Below are 19,773 nucleotides of genomic sequence, written 5' to 3'. Positions count from 1 at the left end.
GGAGTTACAGTACTGGCTTCGAGTTACTAATACGAGGGACGGTTTTGTATATCATAATATATGACAATAAAGATCACCCTAAACAATCGAGAAATAAACAAAACTCGTACTGCACTGTAAGAAAACCGAAATCGTGCAGATCGAAACGGCTTCCAACATTGTCTGTTTCGTTCTTATTGTTTCAGTTTGGTGCAGTTATAAAAAGCCACGCCCGCAATGAATAAGATCAAAAGACAATTTTTTCTGGGGCAGACAGACAATTATGACCTTATCATGACACACAGCTACAAAAGGATATAGATAATTATTGCTGCTATTCTGATTTTCCACTTCTAAACTACAATCACAGGAATTCAGTGCCGTTTGCTCGTGCTTTTCTGAAGCTCCTTCTCGACATTATCAAGGAAACCCCGACAACTCCGAAGACATTGCTCGTAAACAATGTCAAATTCGGCATCCCCACCCTGTAAAAAAACAATGATGTCGATTACTGAATAAACTCTTTTAATTTCGTAGCTTTGCTGATTTTCTGCGGTTCACCTTTATTAACTTAAAGGTCGCCATGCGATCACTGGCATTTATCATCGCACTGTACAGTACGCATGGCTAAGCAAGATTTCACGGTACTTAGTACTACTTACGTAATATGGATCCTCAATAATCAGTTCATGTTGTGGATCATATTGCCCCAGCAGGTCCAATCGAGAAAGGAGATTTTTGGGAGCGTACCGCTTGATATTTCTGCAAGTTTCATACGAAGTCAATTACTTGCAGTTGCAGCACAAGGTATTTCTGTTTCCAACGTTTTTGCGGAATGCGGACAATGTGATGCGCGAAAACGCAAGGCATTTCAAACCGTATCATATCAAGCACAGATAATTAATCTGCTTACTTGAGATTCGTATGGTCCATTCCCATTATGTAGGCAAAATTTTGGAAATCTTCGGGGGTGAGCTAGAAAAAATTTTAAAACATTACGCTGCATAGAAAAGATTCGATTACTACTTTTACTTTTAACAGTCGCATTAAATTATTATGTGAAACAAAATTAAACAAAACAGTTAATGTATGGCATATTTACAGTAATTCAATTTTTAGAAGCCATGATTGATTCGATTAACAATAAAGAGCAAACGCGGTGGAAACAAATTCGCAAGTGCAACACAACTTGGAATACTATATACAAAAATATTTATTATGTGGGACGTTTATTTTTAAATAATTCCTTTAGCCAGTATCGAATTCCTTAGCCATATTTAGCCAGCGTCAGAAAGGTCGCGTGACGATCCTAACACGTTCATCAATTTCCGCTGACTCACCTGTCTGACAATATGAGTGGACGATAGGCCATGCCGTCTGTAAATAGAAAAAAAAACGCCACTTGAAAATTGTCGCAAAAAGATCGCCGAAAGATAAGCAATGTCAAACAAGACATCACTCAAGTATTTTCCCACTGATGCAAGTCAGCCAAGCTAAAATGATCTGCATGCAATCTGACGCGCGTAATTTACCTCAAACAAGCTTCCGCTCTGTTATCCGGCGGCTCACCAACGTGGTAATCAGCCGTAGCGGCACTGTCGATTACCCACTAAAGAAAATAACACAAGCGTAATATCTTGTTACTCAACTGTTTATTAATTTTATAAATGGATTTATCGAGAAATTACATCGTCCAATATTCCTCGCTCTTTGGCAACCTGTCGAAACACCGCTTCGGCAATAGGGGACCGGCAAATGTTTCCTGAAATTAGGAAACAACTAATATATATTAATGTGATCCACACAATCCAAAATGTTCATGCCCGCTGCTGCTGCGTTTTTGCTGTTGCGTCAAAAAAGTATGAAATTTTAAGTAACTACAAAAAAGTTTGAATTACACATTACCATCTGATAAACCATATTCTAACTGCTACAGCGAAAATAGTATTAAGCCTGTAAGATTTTCATGAACGGACCACACTCTTTAATTAATTTATTGGCAGCAGAAATAAACTTTCTGGTACCGCAAACGTCGAAATACTAATTGTAGGCTTGTGGTAAGATAATTTAAAAATATAGGACCATCAAAATAGTATGAGGATTTTGCGACGTTATGTCAGGACCTGCCGAGGCGAACGTATTCCTTCGCACTGACGTCACAGCGGTCAAACCCAATAAACAAATGATTGTGCACGGAATTCAAATCATCGTGCAAGATTACGTACATCGGCCAGCGCACAGACAATCTAACTCGCATGCTTTGAAAGCGAACAAACGGATGACTGCACTGATTCCTTCTCAGGTTTATCAGTAAACCCGTTAAAAATGGTGTATGCAATATTGAATGTGAAGAGCGTATCTTCCACATTTCTACTTTCAATGCAACTGTAACGAGAAATTCAGAAGATATCAAAATCCTTAGGCGAAAGCAGTGTAGAACAATGACTGAAACTACCAAATCTCCGCAGATTATTTTTCAAAAAGGTAAACATCGTAAACTACGCACAAGCTTTTCGAAAGTCTGCCAGTGTGTAAATCAATCTTGTTGAAATTTCAAAATCCTTAAGTTACACTAATAGCAGCAGCTGGTCTCGGAATCCTTCATTTCTACAGACGACATCCAACATTGGTAAAAATCTTCGCTGTTGCATTCCAAAATGCCATGCATGCAAAAAGGATGCAGTTCCATAAACGTTAAAATATCCGGAAGTAGTACCGAGGCACCCCGACTTACCTAAGCACACAAACAAGACCGATCGAGGATTGGAGGCCATTTCGTCCGTCTTGGGAAACAAACAGGGAAAACCTCGTCTCAGAAAACTATATGGTGACGATGCTCCAGGATCAGTGCGAGCGTTTTTGCCCATTTTGCAGGTGTGCACAGCAGCTTCCACACACCGGGATGCACGTAAGCGCTGTGCGCAGGCGGATACGATTAATTTCGAAATTAACTCTCAAACAAAACGCGGTTTGTTAACCGGTTGGTTATTCAAAATCAAATGAGATATTAAACCGGCATTTGAGAGCGTGACAATTATTATAAAACACTCGTCATCCGGACAAAAATATTATGGAAAACATATACACTCCCAAATTTTATAAGGCGTTCCGCAACGGATTAATGCTTGGACGTATGAATGTGATAAAACGCAAGATCAATACTGGCCGATACCAAGGGGAAAAAACTCAACACATGGTGCTACCGTGCATTGTCGCGCTATACAATGTCAATTGCGATTGGATCGAAGAGAGACGCGGCCGGAATTGTTCGGAGTACACAGGGATGTTACGGACCGGAAGGGAAGATGCTTGAGCCGCTGGCTGATGAATCCGACGGCTTTATACGATGTGTATTTTCACGATTGCACTCTATCGCGACGGATAGTGAAGAATGGCATTGACATGTGGAGATAGCGCCCACAGCTACACACGCAAATTAATGAGACAGTGTCACTCTCTCCAGCATCCGATATATGCGACGACGATGATTGGGAAGTGTTCAGCGCTAAAACTAGAACCTTCTCCTTATTGCTGTGTCATGCAAAATGTATTAACGGACAACTGAATGTTAACGAGATTTTTCTCCTGCCAACAAGCTGCAAAAAGCTTGGGATGCTAAAAATATATATATGTGGTTCTTCGCCGTCAGCCTGTATATTAACACCAAAGTGAATTCATGTGACGCATACCATCCGGGCGCTCTTCAGCGTCCGTTGGACTACTGTCACTCTGCTGCATCCACACAAAGAATCTCCAAAAAACCGTTGACGGCACGGCCATGTCTGATTTATGCTGATGTGGATCGTGCATGACCTTCCGGATATTTGGAAGTCAGCGGATGTGTGCGATTAAATAAACTGCCTAATGAAATCCGATCGTACTGTGGACTGTGGCATCACTTGCCCTGAATCATGATGCTATTATCAGTTTTTTGAAATTCTTTAGCCGGTATGATTTGTTTAGAAAAATTATGCCGCCCCTGGAATTTTTTTGTTCTGCTTATTGTTAGCATACAGATTATGTACGTCTATTAATCGTAAGAACCATTAGTAGTGTGGTACCAGTATATGTATATACGAGTATATCGTTAAATAGCCAAAAAAAATTCCAATACTTTTGAATATTTTCACATTCTTTTAATATACCGGATTTGTACCAAAATGCCAACTCTGTGCGTATTTAAGTCAGATTAACGCATAGTTACTAAAGGCAACAAACCAATCAGAACGGAAAATACACAAAAAGGATTCACACGCAACAGCGTACAACTACAATACACACAAATACAGTTTGTGCACAATACGACAAAACGCTAATATTGACACTAACATCTCATTGCAGTTATATTATTCCACTTTATAGTAGAAAATCACAATCAGATCAGAGAGAAGTCATCAAAAACATTCTGAGAACATCTGGAGAGGCATCGCAAGCGCGTCTCGGATTATTGCGTTCAGGGACTTGATTTGGTTCCCATCAATTCCGACCTGCAAAAATAGCATCCGCTGTACCCGATTTCTGACGTTGCATTATGAAAAGTTTTGCGAAACTCTAGTACTGGACAAACTCGTAATGGCACTTACTTTAGCTGCTTGTTTCTTGCTCTTTCGTAATTATTTTCTGGTTGTTCGCACTCGAATGACGCTAAACTCAATGCCGATTCCGAAAAAACCGGGTTGGTTAGCAGGTACCGGACCACTCGATTATTTTTGTCCATGGAAAACTGCAACATTTAGCATGCTTATTAAGATAGCGAGAAATTTCTACTGTGAAGCAGGAAATCCATACGACTACATTTCTCCAAGTGAATTACTGTATAATGTGTTTTTGCAAGGCATACGAGTAGGTACTGCATACAACCATTTGTCATATATAATATAATATTTGGCTGCAAGGGCCGCAAGGCTCTCATTTTTTCGCCCGAAAATCATACAATGTATTAGTATACGTACTCGTATACTTGCACCTATGCAATACAACTAAAGTCTTTACATACCACAGCCTGCTTCCAGGTTAGGAACTCTGTGACCTGCTTTGCCAGTTGCCAGAATTTCTGTTAAATAAGAAAATATTAAGCATGCTAACTGCATATAAATAACAAAATTTTCAAACAGCAAATATAACCTGATGAAATACAAAACCTGGATACCGGTATATACTGTACATATAGGTACCTCAAAATTTACGTGCCCGCTTTTCAGCCGATTGGCACATCCTTCGTTCAGGAAGTAAAGATCTTTAACGAGGAGAGAGAAAAACGGGACAATGATCTGGAATGAAACAATACAACTTGATACATTTTATTTGGACTTTGTAGCCAAAAAAGCAAAGGAATGTTCGGAGCACCCCAATTTCCTGGTGTTCCGGCTTACTTACCTTTTCGCGCTCAGTCGAAGCTCCTTCTGAACGCCACATCGCAGCTTTCAGCGTCGAACGATAACTATTAAAATTTCCGCTCGGATCCATCTGGTGCTCGAGAACTTCAAATTTCTGAACGTTGACCTTTGCCCATGTGCGTTTCAGACGTCTGACAGGACTCATATTGAGACCGGCAATGATCGCCATTAAAGAGTTGAAGTTTCCCAGATTAAAACATTCTTTGGCCACATCAATAAAGTAATCCATTATGCGAACTCGATGGCGTTTCTTCAGCTGCATGCAGATCTCCGTAGCTACCAAGTAGCTTAACCTGTTGAACCACTGTACATATGCTTCCAGATTTCTTGTGCGCTTCAAATCCCGCAAAGGCGTCTAAACATCGGAAACAAATAATTATCATTACCTTTCTTAACACCAGAGCAAACTTATGCAGATGAATATTACAAGTAATTAACCATACGGCGCGCGATATAATAATTAATCAATTAATACTGCACGTATAAATTATATTTTTTAAAAAGCTTTGCCAATACTTTGAATCACAAAATTCTTGCTACATTTAATTGTAATGAGTTGCGTTTGCACATACACTTCTAGCAATCTTCTTCGAAATTAGCTGAAAGTGCACTATTTAATTGCAGCGGAAGCCAGTTCAAAACACTAGTACGCAATTATTGCATACCGTTATCAGGCAAGAAAGAGCTTCTTAACAAGAATTCTTAACATAAGAAATACCTCTACAACTGAAGTATCTTTGGCAAATGCTTGGACAAATTCTTCCGCTCCGATATGGCGCAGTCTTTCAAGCTCAATGGATGTTAAGTAATGCGCTAAATGTTGCGGATTCGGACATAAATCATAAATATCAGTTGTGGGAATACTGCTAGCAATGCGGTTGGCCACTTCTTGGCTAATCTCCATTAAATGCTCCTCGTATTTCTCTAATGCCGACAGACGGGCCAATAAATTCTGCAGGATCTGTCCAACATCACGGCGCGTTTCCGGATCAAATGTAATGCAGAAATGCGTGATATCCTTTAAACTTTTCATCATCCGCTCATCACGGAAATCGTTGGAAAATGTGTCAGTCCATTCACTGGAAATTAATTTGCTTAGTGCATTGCGAACGTACGTGCTGAGCCGTGCCCTAAAGGGCAGAATGTGGTACGTACCCCAATAATCGGACAATATGCCGGCAAAATGTTCGCATGCTTTCGGCGCTGATGGACGATGGATACAAACTCTCATGTACGGTACAGGCGTGGACCACTTGCTCCAGCAGGAGATACGGTTTGACGAACAAACGGGAACTGAGCAAAAATGCAAACACATATGTGCGCTGCAAAAAAAAACAAATATCAGCCTTTTGTTAAGAGGAAACCAAGTTCCACAAAAAAGACAACTTCGTAAATTAGATGCGCTTAGTAAAGAAATCATGAAAGCAAACAGTTTTTAAACACCAGCATTCTAACAATTTGATGTGCACAACTGGCAGCGTTGCATTCAAAAGACTTATTAGTTTCCTATTATGCTCAAGGGAATATTGCCGCTAGTAAAATAGAAGGGTTTATATGAGCCTTTCCAGATTTAGAAATTGTCTAAATAAAATTAAGCATTTAGTGTAAAGCGATAATTTTCGAGTGGTGCATTTTACAATTAGTAGGGTCGAAAAATTAAACTTTAACTTACTTCCATGTAAAAATGCTCACTGATATTCAAAAGCAGCTTGCAATCTCGTATTTCACATAACCATTACATTAGGGCGGTAACTGATAATTATCAGCGCTTGAGGTTTTATTGTGATGAAATGGCACTATGTTTTATTGTGATGAAATGAATTATTTATTATTTTGCGTAAATGTCTTTTAGGGGCGTTTTCATTGTTGAACGTTGGGTAGTGTATGTGATACTATAATGCTCGAACATGTGAACTTCCGAGTGATTGTGGCCACATTAAGCAGCGGCTGGTAACGATTTTTCACCGCAAGATTTGACGGCGAAGAAAATAAATATGTGAACCAGTAATCCATCAACGGAAGTGCAGCTTTAAAGGGTTTGTCCTTTAAGAGATAGAGCAATGTATCATCTGTATTTGTATGTTGGTTGCGCACCGACGCGCAATCCGAGTTATGTAGCGCCGTCGAGTTTCCATGAAGACCAAATTACACAAACGATAAAATGGACAATCTGTGTGTTTGGGTTTCGATTACGACTTGTTCGTTATACCTTTCACCATGAATAAAATACCCGTGAAGTTTCATAATAAAACATTCACATCACTAACGTACCCTACCGCAAACAACCCCGGCATTTTTCATGGCAGTTGCAGTTAGAAATATTTAGTCGTAAAGCCCAGTGCCGTGTGGTCAAAGAGCGAAACCAAACAAAAAATTACAAATGTTACCAAAGCGTTAAATCGTGACAAAAAACATATGTCTATATGTCAGTCACAGTTTGTGTTTTATTGCAAACATCTCCACTTACATCTGGATAATAATCCACGCTGGGCATAAAATGATGAATTAGTGCGTCAAGCGTTCCGGAACATAATATGGAATGCTCGAATATCAGGCTTTGCTGTAATATATACAACAAATTCAGTCCGTCAGGCTGATTGCGTTTTAATCTCAAGCACAAAAAACCGGTGTTTTGCAACGGTTGATATAAAAAAATTAAACAGACTCACGTCGGATGATCGTTGGCTGGACATAGCAGAATCCGCGTCGGTGGAAGATCCACAGGATTCTTCCTGTGTTCCGCTGCTACTGCTTAAACTACACATGCTGTTCCAGCGGCGACTACTGTGCGATGAAGGGTTCTGTTAAAAGAAATAATACTACTCAAATAAAAAACACCGCAATTATACAACTTAGAAATAAAAAAACGGGCTACCACAACCACGTCAAACATCGGCATAACTGGCAACACTGATTCTGCGTATAACGTAACTTGAAATATATCAATCGTCACCGCGAACATATGCGCCCTATAGCTGCTGCCTCAACTGAAAACGTTTTGTAGAACGTTTGAGATCATGATTAGCGCAAATGCATCAGCAAAGATAACTCATTTATTAAAAATGTCGCAGAATGATTTAGAAACGGTGCGAGATCGAGTTGATATTTTCCCAGCATTAATCTCACTAGGTAGCCGTTTGTTGTCTTAACCGCTGATGACCCCGTGAATAAAAAAACCATCAAGAGAGATGTTGCACCACCTTTGATCAAGTTCATGACAGTATTAACGCGCCGCAGCCTAATGTGCGGCATAGTTCATATAAGCGTTATTAGTCTATTAATGACGATTTCGGCGGCGGGACACGCACCGGTAAATCACTAACTGACTAAATATAACCGCAAAGCTCGATATACGCTGTGTGAAATTGTGAAATACGAGCGCTATACTAATTTAAAATTATGTCGAATTGAGCAAATTTGTTTTAATTTACACGTGCAATAAAATCTACCGCATATGCAACTGTGAAACACTCTGCAATACTTCTATAAATACTTGATCTTATCCTTTATGGATTAACAACATTATGAACAGCGTACAAAGCAGAGCAACAAAAAGAAGGCACTTTATTTAATTCGTTGTTAAAAATATGTGATCAAATAAATTAATTAATCATGTGTACTTCAACTACCACAAGTACGCAAAGATCGTAGTCAGCTAATAACTTTTCACAGCATATTTCAAAACGATTTAAACTTTACTTTAAAATTACCTGCAAAATAGCGATGAAATCGGCAGATTATAATTTATAAGGCACAAAGACCTTTGAGTCAGAGGAAATGATGCACCACTAAACATGAAGATTTGGCTAATCCCTAATCACAATATCCGTTTATCGCAAGATAAAAACTGGGCCATACAAAATAAACTTTCTTAAATCCAGTCAATTTAGGTTGCCCATTTTCTCCAGCAAAATCTGAGTTTTAAAGGGATCGGCAAGCATGGTCCAAGTTTGATAAATGTACCAAGAGCAAGGATCAAGTCTCACAAATTAATTTTTCAATCTAGCTGCGAAACGAAATGCCTTACCAGTTAGACTGAGACGAATCACTATGGGAGCATAAAAGATAAACGAATTACGCGATGTTTAATACGACACTGATAAAAGCGACATTTTTAGTTCCACTTGAATGGCAATAGCCCTCAAGTCGTGCTTCTTGAAAAGCGTTTTTCTAAACAAAAACAACCTTCTTAAACAAACCTTTCGTAAATCGGCCAACTGTGCCATGCTTTCCACAGCGAGCGTTCCAAATATTGTCGGCTGAAAAGGCATACAATATACGATAGGTTGGCTTCGAGAAGTATGTAAGCCCAGATAAACTATGTAAACACCATGCATAAATATGTTGGTTAAACATGTACTCACCCGAGTTTTCGTTGTGTACTTCACACCAAATGCCGGCTGACTCCTATTGCTCTAGAAAACATTGCAACAAATGATTCACAGTTCACATCGCATACTATAGAGTGCAATCGATACCGTATGCGGTTAGGGGCTGGACAAATCGCTTATGAAAAAATCCTAGTTGACAACTTGTGAAATTAATACGTAATAATTGAGATATATGGTGGCTTAAAAAACAAGGAACCTTTTGAGAGAAGGCTGTCCAGGTGCTGCTATTAATACACCAGTTATGAGTGAAATAGGCCTGCATATTGCACAACAATGGTTGCGCGGCCCGAGTTCGGCCTGCGTTTGACAAAAATTCACGTCTTAAAAACTGGCATTTTTCGTACGAACGGCCTAACGTGTAAGCGAAAAATCTTGGAAATAACTCGCAACAATATAAATCTGCACAAAAACTGAGAATAACCAAAACCGTAATGGCTACGAAGACTGTCACCACGAAAAAAAATACGGACTGGCCGGATAATTTGGAAATTTCGGATCAACGCAAGAAACTCTGGAATGGCATACTTATATCGTTACTTATTATAAAAATTTGGTTTCAAACAATATCAAAATTATTATATTTAAGTTTGCGCGTTATAACTCACCGCTGCAAAATTGCAAGCGCCTGCATATAATCACGTTTGCATTCAAACGACAACAAAATAACTCACTTAAAAAACAATATCCGATATATACCGAATACAGTCCCCAATGATGAATTCCAGCATGCAAAATCGCTCGTGGACCATACAATTATGCCGTTCTATTTTACTTCTGTTAGTGAAAATTACAATGCAGAACAAGAAAACACCAGTGGTGGTCTGCAAACATAAACGAGTGCAACAACGCACTTATGAAAAGGTAATTCAACATAGGAGTCCGCGTGTTGTTAAAAATTTTGTCGGCATAACCGCATAAGGTAGCGGCGGCCGGCAGGAGCGAGAACGAACCAATGTGCAAGTCTTTTGACCAGGTAAGAACTTGAAGCATTATTAACAGAAATCTAATTAGCCGGAAGCCGCAAAAGAAATGTTTGATTTCTGACAGACATAAACCAAAACGCAGCAGGAGAGATGCAAGCTGGCAAATTGCAAGTTGCACCTTAATGCCCGCCGGCAACCGCATGTGCGGTGCAAGGTAACAAGGTACAGGTTTACAATTGTAAGTACTCGTATTATTAACGTATATCACAGTTCAATTGGAATGAAAGCATAATAATTGCTATCTGCCGCATGGTAACGTACTACGCAGTATACACACGGTTCAATATAAATTTGTACAACCACAACCTCAATACCCATTATTAATACTGTCATAAATTTTATTTGTCAGTACAATACAAAAATTTCAAACGTATTTCGGTTTATGATATCTCTGGAATGTGATCGGATCGCTAGTATCGTCAGCATCATTCGTATTCGCGAACTGGACATTCCTTTTCACACTTTAATATTGTAGTAGTTGTATTGAGAGAATTAAAGCTTTAAAGTCTGTGGCTATCGCAATAAATTTTGACACATGATGCCAAGGCTTGTCAGAATGGAAAATCGCCGACCTCTGGGAAAAACCAAAAACTGAAAAAGGACAATGAGGAATCACAATTTAAGGATAAAATATTTAGAATTTATTAAGCAAAAGTTTTCAACAGCTATTTACATTCATGTCTAAAATAAAAAATGCGAAAAATTTAAATCAAAATTCATGAATACACAGATTCGTCTGATTGTAGCATAATTGTACGCAGTATGCAATCGTGGACATACCGGCATGCATCTCTGTTTGCTTCCAGACACCACGTACTGCACTCTAAAAGTGCAAGTTTATTTGGCTTTTCCAATTGTCCGTGACGAGGAATTACTGACAACTGCGACCAAATCTTCCACCGCAACATTAAATTTCGCTAAACTGTTAAGCCAAACAAAAGCACAGCATAAAGGTATTTTTCGGCCCGGAAAAACTTTATTATTAAGATATAAAAAAGGCGGCTGCAGAATGGTCTTTAAATTTTTCCTAATAATAAAAGAAATTTATACAGATACTCTAATATAGATACAGTTGTATCTATGTGCGCAGTTACAGTTATTACGGTTTTAAAAGTAAGTATTCATTAGTTCATAATATCGTTATACATTTACGAATATGTAATCATGGTCTACTAAAGAAACCGTTTCAATAGTATACTACGGTATTGTATTCTTGTCAGTAATTGTATTTTACTGACAAGTGAATTATGTAATTTTGGTTAAGAGACAGCAGCTACCCACGGTAAGTTATGCTGCAAATATTCTTTTCAGTGAAGGAATGTGGGTAACAAATGCAAATATTCGCGACCGGTAAATGCATCAGAATGCAAACTTTGCATTGCAAAGCCAGAACTGTTTTACCATATGAAGTTTTCCGTATTTCTCGGTCTTTTTGATACACCGCCGTAACACCGGTGGCCTCCTACAATCTCCGGATACGATGCAAACGTGCAAGCAAGCGTTCTCACATTCGATAAAATTCTAATAACACGAAAGTATGTAATTATTAACATATTTTATTTTTCTCGTCTTCGGACTCAAACTGTCCGCTGCTATTTTCCCTGGTATCTGTAACGCAGCTATCACTACCGTAAAATCTTTTGTATCACCTACAAAAATACTTAATTTTTGCTTCGGAAGCAATTCAGTAGTCTTATTACAAAAATAACATCTCACGTTGCGCCGACACTGTCTGCCACATTGCACGGATCATTAAATTGATAGCTCGGCAGACAGCAGCAAAAATGCCGACAAGCGATACAACATTATCACAGACATCACTAACCTCCTACTTGCTACTGTTGATGTCCACAGTGCCTTGCAAAATTAATAAATCTTCGGCGCGGGAAGACAACCGTAAAAAATAAAGAAGCTGCAGAACATGATGGACGAAATAAAACTCTGCTTTCGAAACTGCAGGATTAAAATCTCACACTATGGACTGAGATTGGAAGTTACACTTCAGATATCAAACGACAGCTGCACTTCCCAGGCAAAATCTAATTGCAAATAAGAAACGAACGCAGGATCTTTAAAAGTGGACAGAAAACATTTAACCCGTAGGCAGTGGTTGTAATTTAGCATCCGACGGTGCAGATCTAGACACCGCGTGCGATCGCTTGCATCCAACGAGAGAAAACGCACAAGAAGATGGAATTATAGATATCCGTTTACCGAGTGTATGCTGCGATACAGTCAATAATAATCTGTCTCGCGATCTAGACGCGATATATAATATTCTTGTCTCTTAACGGCGCGATCTAACATAAAGCCCCTTTGGGTACTCTAGCAGCTGCTGGCATACTGTACTTGAGCTTATACTGGCACCGGTCATCTGTGGTCAGTTTACACACAGACATTTCTAACCTATTATGTGCCGTCAGACATTTGTCTGCTTCTTGGAAAGCCGTTCGTGGACCGTTTACTTGCATGTATTAATTTTCCTTGGTCCATGTAGTAGGTACAACAAGAGCGGAACAGGTAATTAGATAGTAATAATAATTACCTCGGAACAATGCATACGCTAATGTGGCGGTACACGGCGGACCATGCCCACGACGCTACCGATTAACATGTGCAGCAGATCTGGACAAAATTGCACTCGCACTGTCAAATCGAATGCGCATTGGTAAAGAAAAAAGTTACAATAATATGTACTTCTACGGCTACTACGGCATACATACATGGATTAGAATAGAATCTTCTGCAGTTCGTACACAGCCCTTGATTTATGTTAAAAAGCACTGGATAATTTTTTTGTCGTAAAAGTTAATTCATCCACAAAAATTACACTTGTTCACTGTAGGAGGAAGTTGACAAGAGTACGCAATACTCGATAGAAAACATTTTCGAAGGGGCATTGCTCTATAACGCACTGCCTGCAACGATTTCCAGTAAGGTACTGATCATTGCTCATCCTCAAAAATTTTTTATTTATTAAAAAGTGTAAGCATACTGAGAACATTTCTCAGAAGGTTATAGTAACATTAAATTTCTTAGTGCTTGTCAATGCTTACAACTAATTATTTTTTGGATGAACATCTCGCCTTTTGGTATTACAAAGTACTAATAAGTACTAATACAGTACGTAATCAACTACGTAATTATCGCCGCCTCTTCTCTTTTGATACAAGGTCCGCTTCGACTTTCCTCAACTACGCTGTGCTGAAACCACTTTAAACTACTGTAAATTTTAAACATTTCGATAAAAAAATCGAAACCTACGACATAGCGTGAATACAAAATTCAGAAGATGTATCTTGTGTTTACAAGAACCGTAGATGATGCTACATAACATCACATAACTGATAATCAGTAGTTACCTTTCGATGCTGTCCACCATTTCGAAGCATTCCCGCGGCAGCCTGTTCGTATTCTCGCAGTAATTGTTGATATTGTTGTTCAATCCGCCTATAAAAAAAGGCTGGTATAAATTTTGAAATATTGGTGATGGTTTCTCAACTGCCTTGTGTACTGATATTTTGTTGGACATACCCGATGTATAACTTCTGACGGTCGAGTTCCCGCTTCTGATAAAAGGAAATAAAATATAAAAAAATCACATAAAATGACAAAGAAAGTGCTTCCGGTCGGCTTCTACATACATAGGATACGTACAACCTAATCATGTAATGTAAAATCAGATTTTATGGATGCTCCCTTATTTTGCTGTAAACGTTTGTTTAGACGTCGGAAGTCGTGAAAACCGAACCGGAAGCTGAAGGTGCCGGTACTTACACCATAACCGTTGTCGTCTCGCAATGGATAGCGTTCAGTTAAATCCCGCTGTAATGCTCTTAACCGCCGCCTTTCCGCTTCCAGCAACAGATTCGTTACCTAAAATGTATCAAATAATCCATCCAGTTCACTTTAACAGTCTTTATGATCTTGGTTGTGCATCACAGTTAATGAATTTCCTCTGCGATATTATCCAGTTGTGCACTGTGCGATAGTATCCAATTAGTAAATTCTTTTCTGCCTACATACTCGTACGTATATGAGAGTACCAGATCACGCTAGCTCCATTAAAAATTATATATTTTTACTTTATATGTATTTACCATATCAAGAACGTGTTAGACGATAATTTTGATAATCAATAGTGACTACTCCAACACTTGATACTGACTAGTGACTACTCTGTAGCACGTGCAATTCATGTAACGATACTCGTTTCGTTAGCAGTCTGCCATATGCAATAATTCTGTGTAATGTGTCATAGATCGATATAAGCACATATTTTTTAAAATTTACCACAAATGTTGGTCTTCACAATAATTATCGTCACTAGTTTGGTTTTTAAAATTGTTGTTTTAAGTAATTCCATCATCGATAAAAACATGGATAAAGTTTTTAGGCACTCCATGTCTCCATTTATTAAAAATAGTTTATTTTTCTATTGATAGCAGACAGAAAAGCTATTACAAAAGCGCTATAACAAAGTGTGCGCAACTGGATTGCTGCTGGTTGTAACCTGTTCAACACATCTCATATGTCCAGATGGAGCTTAGCGCCAAATTCAACAAGGAGAGAATAGACTTAGTGATCCACCAGTATGGTTGTATTGTGCATTAATAATTTAAATCAACACAAACACATGAGGCACAGACATGCACTACACCCGGTGAATAGATATTCACTCACCTCCATTTGAATTCCAAAAATATCGGCACTTTTGGACGGGGGCGAGGGTAAAGGTGGTTTACCTTGACTGCCACGGACAACACTATCGGCTGACACTTCCGGTGGCTGCTGTACAGCGTCATCGTCCGCTGACATGGCGGATGAAGTGCTGGTTAACGACATTTTTCTTCCACCGAAATATAGACAGATTGGCCAATCAATGGAGAAACAATAACCGCCGTACAATGCCGTATAGGAAGAAACAAAATTCCTTTGGAAGCGGTTGGTGAAGAATCTTTCGTATTACCTACACCAGCACATTCAGACGGTCGTCAGCAATGCATGACGTTGAGGCGTTATGGAGTTATAAATCATTACAACGATTCCGGGCACAGTCATCGTTTTTTACCGGTTTGTTTGGAAATATTTTATGATTAAGAAACGTTCTGCTAACTTAGTAAACTAAGGCGTCAGCGAATGCAGCGGCAAAGGAAATATTTATGGATGGCTAATTTTATATTCACACCTGCATGGTACATGACTACCAAATACAAAAACGCGGGTGTCACCTATAGCTAGCATGTATTACACATATTTCAACCCAATCTTAAAATTAAAATATTTGAATATTTGACTTTAATAAAAATACTAAAAATAAGGACTACGCGGTTACTATGCTACGTTCTATAGGCACTTCTTGCTACACCGATGTCGCTTTAGACGGCATCTTAATTCGGCACTCGCAGTTTAGTAATATGCGTTACAGCAATTCTTTCCAAAGGAAAATTAATAACGAATTATACAACTGTACGAAAGTATAACAATCTGGGCTGTTTCGCAACATCATTTCCGTACAATTAAATTTAGGTGAAAGCTCATGATCAATGAAAGGTAACCAGCAAGAAACATTTTTATAGTAATATGATTACATCATTTGTGTGTGGTTGTATTGTTGTGGTCGGATGCGGTAATCGTCGGCGGCATTATAGTAAGGTGCGTCTGCTGTGCGTAACGTGTCTTTTTTTCGGTGCGATGAGTGGGCACATAAGATTGATGTGTAGCTTTGATTTATCGCCAGTCATGCGAAAAGAACCGCGTAAGTAAGACAATACACGAAGTTTAATCAAAATATATTCTCCATTGTGGTGATGTTATTCTGCTCCATAGACGCATGTACTGCTCATAGTGTGTGTTTTTTCTGTGGTGTTCTGCGTAAAGAAAGAATGCATACCGGGTTCAAGAAACTAGATCTCGACAGCAACAGTATCATGTCTATACTGAATCTTATAAAACAGTCACATCGTACGCTATTCTATGCTAACGTTACATCGACACTTATCATTTTTCATTGGAATTCATTCATGTGAAGATATTGGAAAAGTGTGGCAACGCGTCAAATCAGTGTATAATTAAGAGATGACAATTATATGTTGAGCATATTAACAGACGGAAATGCCAAAATGTTATTATTTAAAACTGCTATGAGAGTAACTGAATTCTTTTGTGGAAACCCCAAGAACCCGCTAAATGATATGCCATGCAGTTTGACAATAGCAAGCCTACTGTGCTACTATGCAGTATGCACAGCAACCAAAGTGCTCTCCCATATGCGTTTCAAATCTTTTTCGCAACAGACGCATTTCCTATCTCGTGATTTGTTTACAGAAGTTATAAAAAACTGTGCACTACAATGCAGTCATATTTGAAGACAACTCGACGATGTGCAAATAATCTTTTCGCCTTTAAATTTGTACTGACCGGAACGAAACGCAACATTACGAGTGTTAGGGTAGTTTTATGAACCGAAAAAAACTCGAACACACGAAAATGTATCGCGATAGCGATGCTTTTACGAATTGTTAGCAGAAATAGAATTTTTCGGGCGAATTGTTATCACTTTTGCACCTCTGCACGCACATGCGTTATCAAGACTTGCAACACCATTACAAGTATACAAGTTCCCAGGTTATGTATTTAGCCTGAAACATACCATGTACGCAACCGTAATATTTCATATTATTACTATTTAATTAATAATTAGCATTATCAACCTTACTAATAAAATATTAATTAAAATGGATTACGAAAATGGTTTACCAAACCTTGCACAGAAAGAAGCTAAAACATGCAGATGAATTGTAAAATAAAATTGCAACGAGGTATCGCTGAAAGCGAGGTTATTACTGTTGCTTTAATTATGATGACCTCGTACGCAGTTCGATATCTGAAACTGCACGCATTTAAATACACGTGATTAGCCATTATAGGCTATTGAAACCGTAAAGATAATGCAGCATCAGCGCTTATCAGTTAACAAAATTGCAAACAAATGTTAGCCGACTGCAGAAATAACTACGAAAAATTCTACTCGTAATTCTTCAGTAGACATTGGGATTTTAAGCAGAATCAGCTTTGCGTCTGTGATACTCACCTTACTAAAAAATTAGTCCCAAATTTTTATCAGTAGATATAATTGATCGGCAAGAGGTAATCCAAGGCTTAAGCAAAGTGGTAAGGTAATTTTACTGCATTCAGAATTTAATAAGGAACAAATTTTTCGTGTTATCGAAAAAATTCAGTATCTAATACTACGCACTGTACGCATTCCTGATTGTACTGTTGCGGCGGAGTACGTAGACTACAAAAAGAACGAAGTTCTCAAGCTTGGACAGTGTGATCTCACCGTATGTAATTGTTGCTTGTGTTCATCGTGACAATTATGTGCTGTTGACAAATTGGTATCGTACAACAGCAGACGTCCATACAACAAGTGGACACAAGTCACACAACCAAACAATCATCTCAAGTGGAGAATCGTGCTAAGAGGAAAGCATTTTGACACAAGATGAGCAGTTGTCCAGTGTCAAGTAAAAAACATTAAACCGTCAGCCTTCAAGGTAGACACTAGACATGGAATCGTCCAGTCGTGCGTCTGCATTTTCTCGCTGGTTAATGCCCATAATGGCCCCATATTTATAATCTAAATTTAATTAAAACCAGCTGTCCTTGACGGAAACTAGCTGCTAATCGCGGGTGGTAATTTAGACATACTGCTAATAACTTTTGAATTTCAGTCGGTTTAGCGCATCTCATTCCTTTGCTTATAATAGCTGGTCATACAGTCATACTTTATGCTTCTATAAGTATAATCGTACTTGTAACTTATAAGTAATTATTACTTCTACTACCACGTTCTTTTAATTATAATTATTATAAATTTTTCTACCCCACTTTTTGCGAAACTTACTGCATAAAATGTCCTGTCCGAAAACTACAAGTTCCAAAGCGGATGGATTTAATAAAAGTGCAGTAGGGAAATTCTTTTTGCGCTGAATATAAACATTAGTGACAAATATTGTAAGTAACACTATCTGCGTAGATAAAATCCCTCAGACACACAGTAGCGAATATCCAGTATAACGAAATGACCAGGGATGGGCGATAACTTATGTAGTTTGCATAATAAACAGTAATCAAAATATTTTCTTCGCACCTGGCATATTTTTTAAAATTAGATATCAGCACTGCCACCAGTCGATAACAGTATTACAATAGTAAACGGTTAGTAGCTGGGAACCTGCGAATATTTGTCAATCATTGCAACGTTAATCGATAAATTGTTGCCGAAAACATGGAACACCTATGAATTGATAAACCGTAGGCTATATTGGATAAATGCGCCTCGTTGCAAGGTTAAGCAGCTGGACGTATATGTTGCTCATCGAATTCCAAGATATCTTGAGGACAGCAAACAAGTATCTACTCACGATAGAAATCCAGGAGAGATGCAATGATAATCCGTATGTCATAAAGAGCGGGAGGAATTTATGCCCAACAATCTGCCGGCGGGTCAGGAGTAGATATCCAAAGCAGTTACAAATCAGCATATCCACATTCCCTGATATAGTTAAATTTCGCCAATCGAAGTTCCGGTAAAATATTTCAACCAGTTATAGTTTGTAAAGTTACGAAATGTGATCACATTTACGTTCTCCCATTTTTTATGCATGCCATGAGAAGATAAATGTAGCATAAATTGTATAAAACGGTTGGCTGCTCTGGCTAGTCTCTTACACACTCACAGTTATAGTAAACAAGCTTGTAATTTCCACACCTGAATGTACATGCACTGGAAAAACGTATATAACGACATATAATTGCGACTAGGACACGACTGATAAACAACTGGTATTTAGACTACTCGACATCTGATTGGACATGTATTTTGGTTAAGACATCCGTTCTTGTTGAGTTGTTGTCGTTCATTAATTACATCACCCCGCCGCAACGAAGCATAGCGCATGATGCTTCGGTTTGTTTGATTTCTCGTTGACTTCACGATTCTTTTCTTTTCGGCCATTG

General features: G+C 38.6%; 2 protein-coding genes across 4 annotated transcripts; both read right to left on the bottom strand.

Annotated features, from left to right (window-relative positions):
• Positions 1 to 19: 19 nt before the first annotated feature.
• Positions 20 to 3,613, bottom strand: LOC129591616 (low molecular weight phosphotyrosine protein phosphatase-like). The gene is made up of 7 exons (XM_055487338.1): positions 2,714 to 3,613; positions 1,668 to 1,741; positions 1,512 to 1,588; positions 1,320 to 1,356; positions 893 to 954; positions 642 to 741; positions 20 to 464 (listed from the first exon to the last, which is right to left on the bottom strand). Exons 1-7 carry the CDS (start codon positions 2,844 to 2,846, stop codon positions 354 to 356), a joined length of 594 nt encoding a protein of 197 aa, XP_055343313.1. The 5' UTR covers positions 2,847 to 3,613; the 3' UTR covers positions 20 to 353.
• A 515-nt stretch (positions 3,614 to 4,128) lies between these two features.
• On the bottom strand, positions 4,129 to 19,523 carry LOC129591584 (ras-GEF domain-containing family member 1B-like). Of its 3 annotated transcripts, none has more exons than XM_055487278.1 (16): positions 19,179 to 19,523; positions 15,433 to 15,718; positions 14,527 to 14,625; positions 14,284 to 14,318; positions 14,112 to 14,199; positions 9,740 to 9,790; positions 9,575 to 9,634; positions 8,045 to 8,176; positions 7,843 to 7,935; positions 6,531 to 6,697; positions 6,094 to 6,454; positions 5,356 to 5,730; positions 5,154 to 5,249; positions 4,976 to 5,032; positions 4,563 to 4,702; positions 4,129 to 4,466 (listed from the first exon to the last, which is right to left on the bottom strand). In XM_055487278.1, exons 2-16 carry the CDS (start codon positions 15,592 to 15,594, stop codon positions 4,433 to 4,435), a joined length of 1,950 nt encoding a protein of 649 aa, XP_055343253.1. In that variant the 5' UTR covers positions 15,595 to 15,718; positions 19,179 to 19,523; the 3' UTR covers positions 4,129 to 4,432. The 3 variants fall into 3 exon arrangements, with proteins under 3 accessions (XP_055343253.1, XP_055343254.1, XP_055343255.1); XM_055487279.1 differs by lacking the exon at positions 19,179 to 19,523 and adding an exon at positions 18,659 to 18,936; XM_055487280.1 differs by lacking the exon at positions 4,129 to 4,466 and having other exon boundaries at positions 4,559 to 4,702.
• Between the last annotated feature and the right edge of the window lie 250 nt (positions 19,524 to 19,773).

Source organism: Paramacrobiotus metropolitanus, unplaced genomic scaffold, assembly GCF_019649055.1.
Source record: "Paramacrobiotus metropolitanus isolate TYO unplaced genomic scaffold, Prichtersi_v1.0 Parri_scaffold0000047, whole genome shotgun sequence".
NCBI lineage: Eukaryota > Metazoa > Tardigrada > Eutardigrada > Parachela > Macrobiotidae > Paramacrobiotus > Paramacrobiotus metropolitanus.
This window is presented reverse-complemented; position numbering and strand designations above follow the sequence as displayed.

Coding starts and splice junctions, on each gene's coding strand:
- LOC129591616 (XM_055487338.1), bottom strand. CDS start 2,846: ATGGGCAAAAACGCTCGCACTGATCCTGGAGCATCGTCACCATATAGT. Junction 1,742..2,713: donor GGTCTTGTTTGTGTGCTTAG/GTAAGTCGGGGT, acceptor TCCTAATTTCAG/GAAACATTTGCCGGTCCCCT. Junction 1,589..1,667: donor AGCGAGGAATATTGGACGAT/GTAATTTCTCGA, acceptor TATTTTCTTTAG/TGGGTAATCGACAGTGCCGC.
- LOC129591584 (XM_055487278.1), bottom strand. CDS start 15,594: ATGTCGTTAACCAGCACTTCATCCGCCATGTCAGCGGACGATGACGCT. Junction 7,936..8,044: donor CCAGCCAACGATCATCCGAC/GTGAGTCTGTTT, acceptor TATATATTACAG/CAAAGCCTGATATTCGAGCA. Junction 4,467..4,562: donor GCAAGAAACAAGCAGCTAAA/GTAAGTGCCATT, acceptor CTATTTTTGCAG/GTCGGAATTGATGGGAACCA.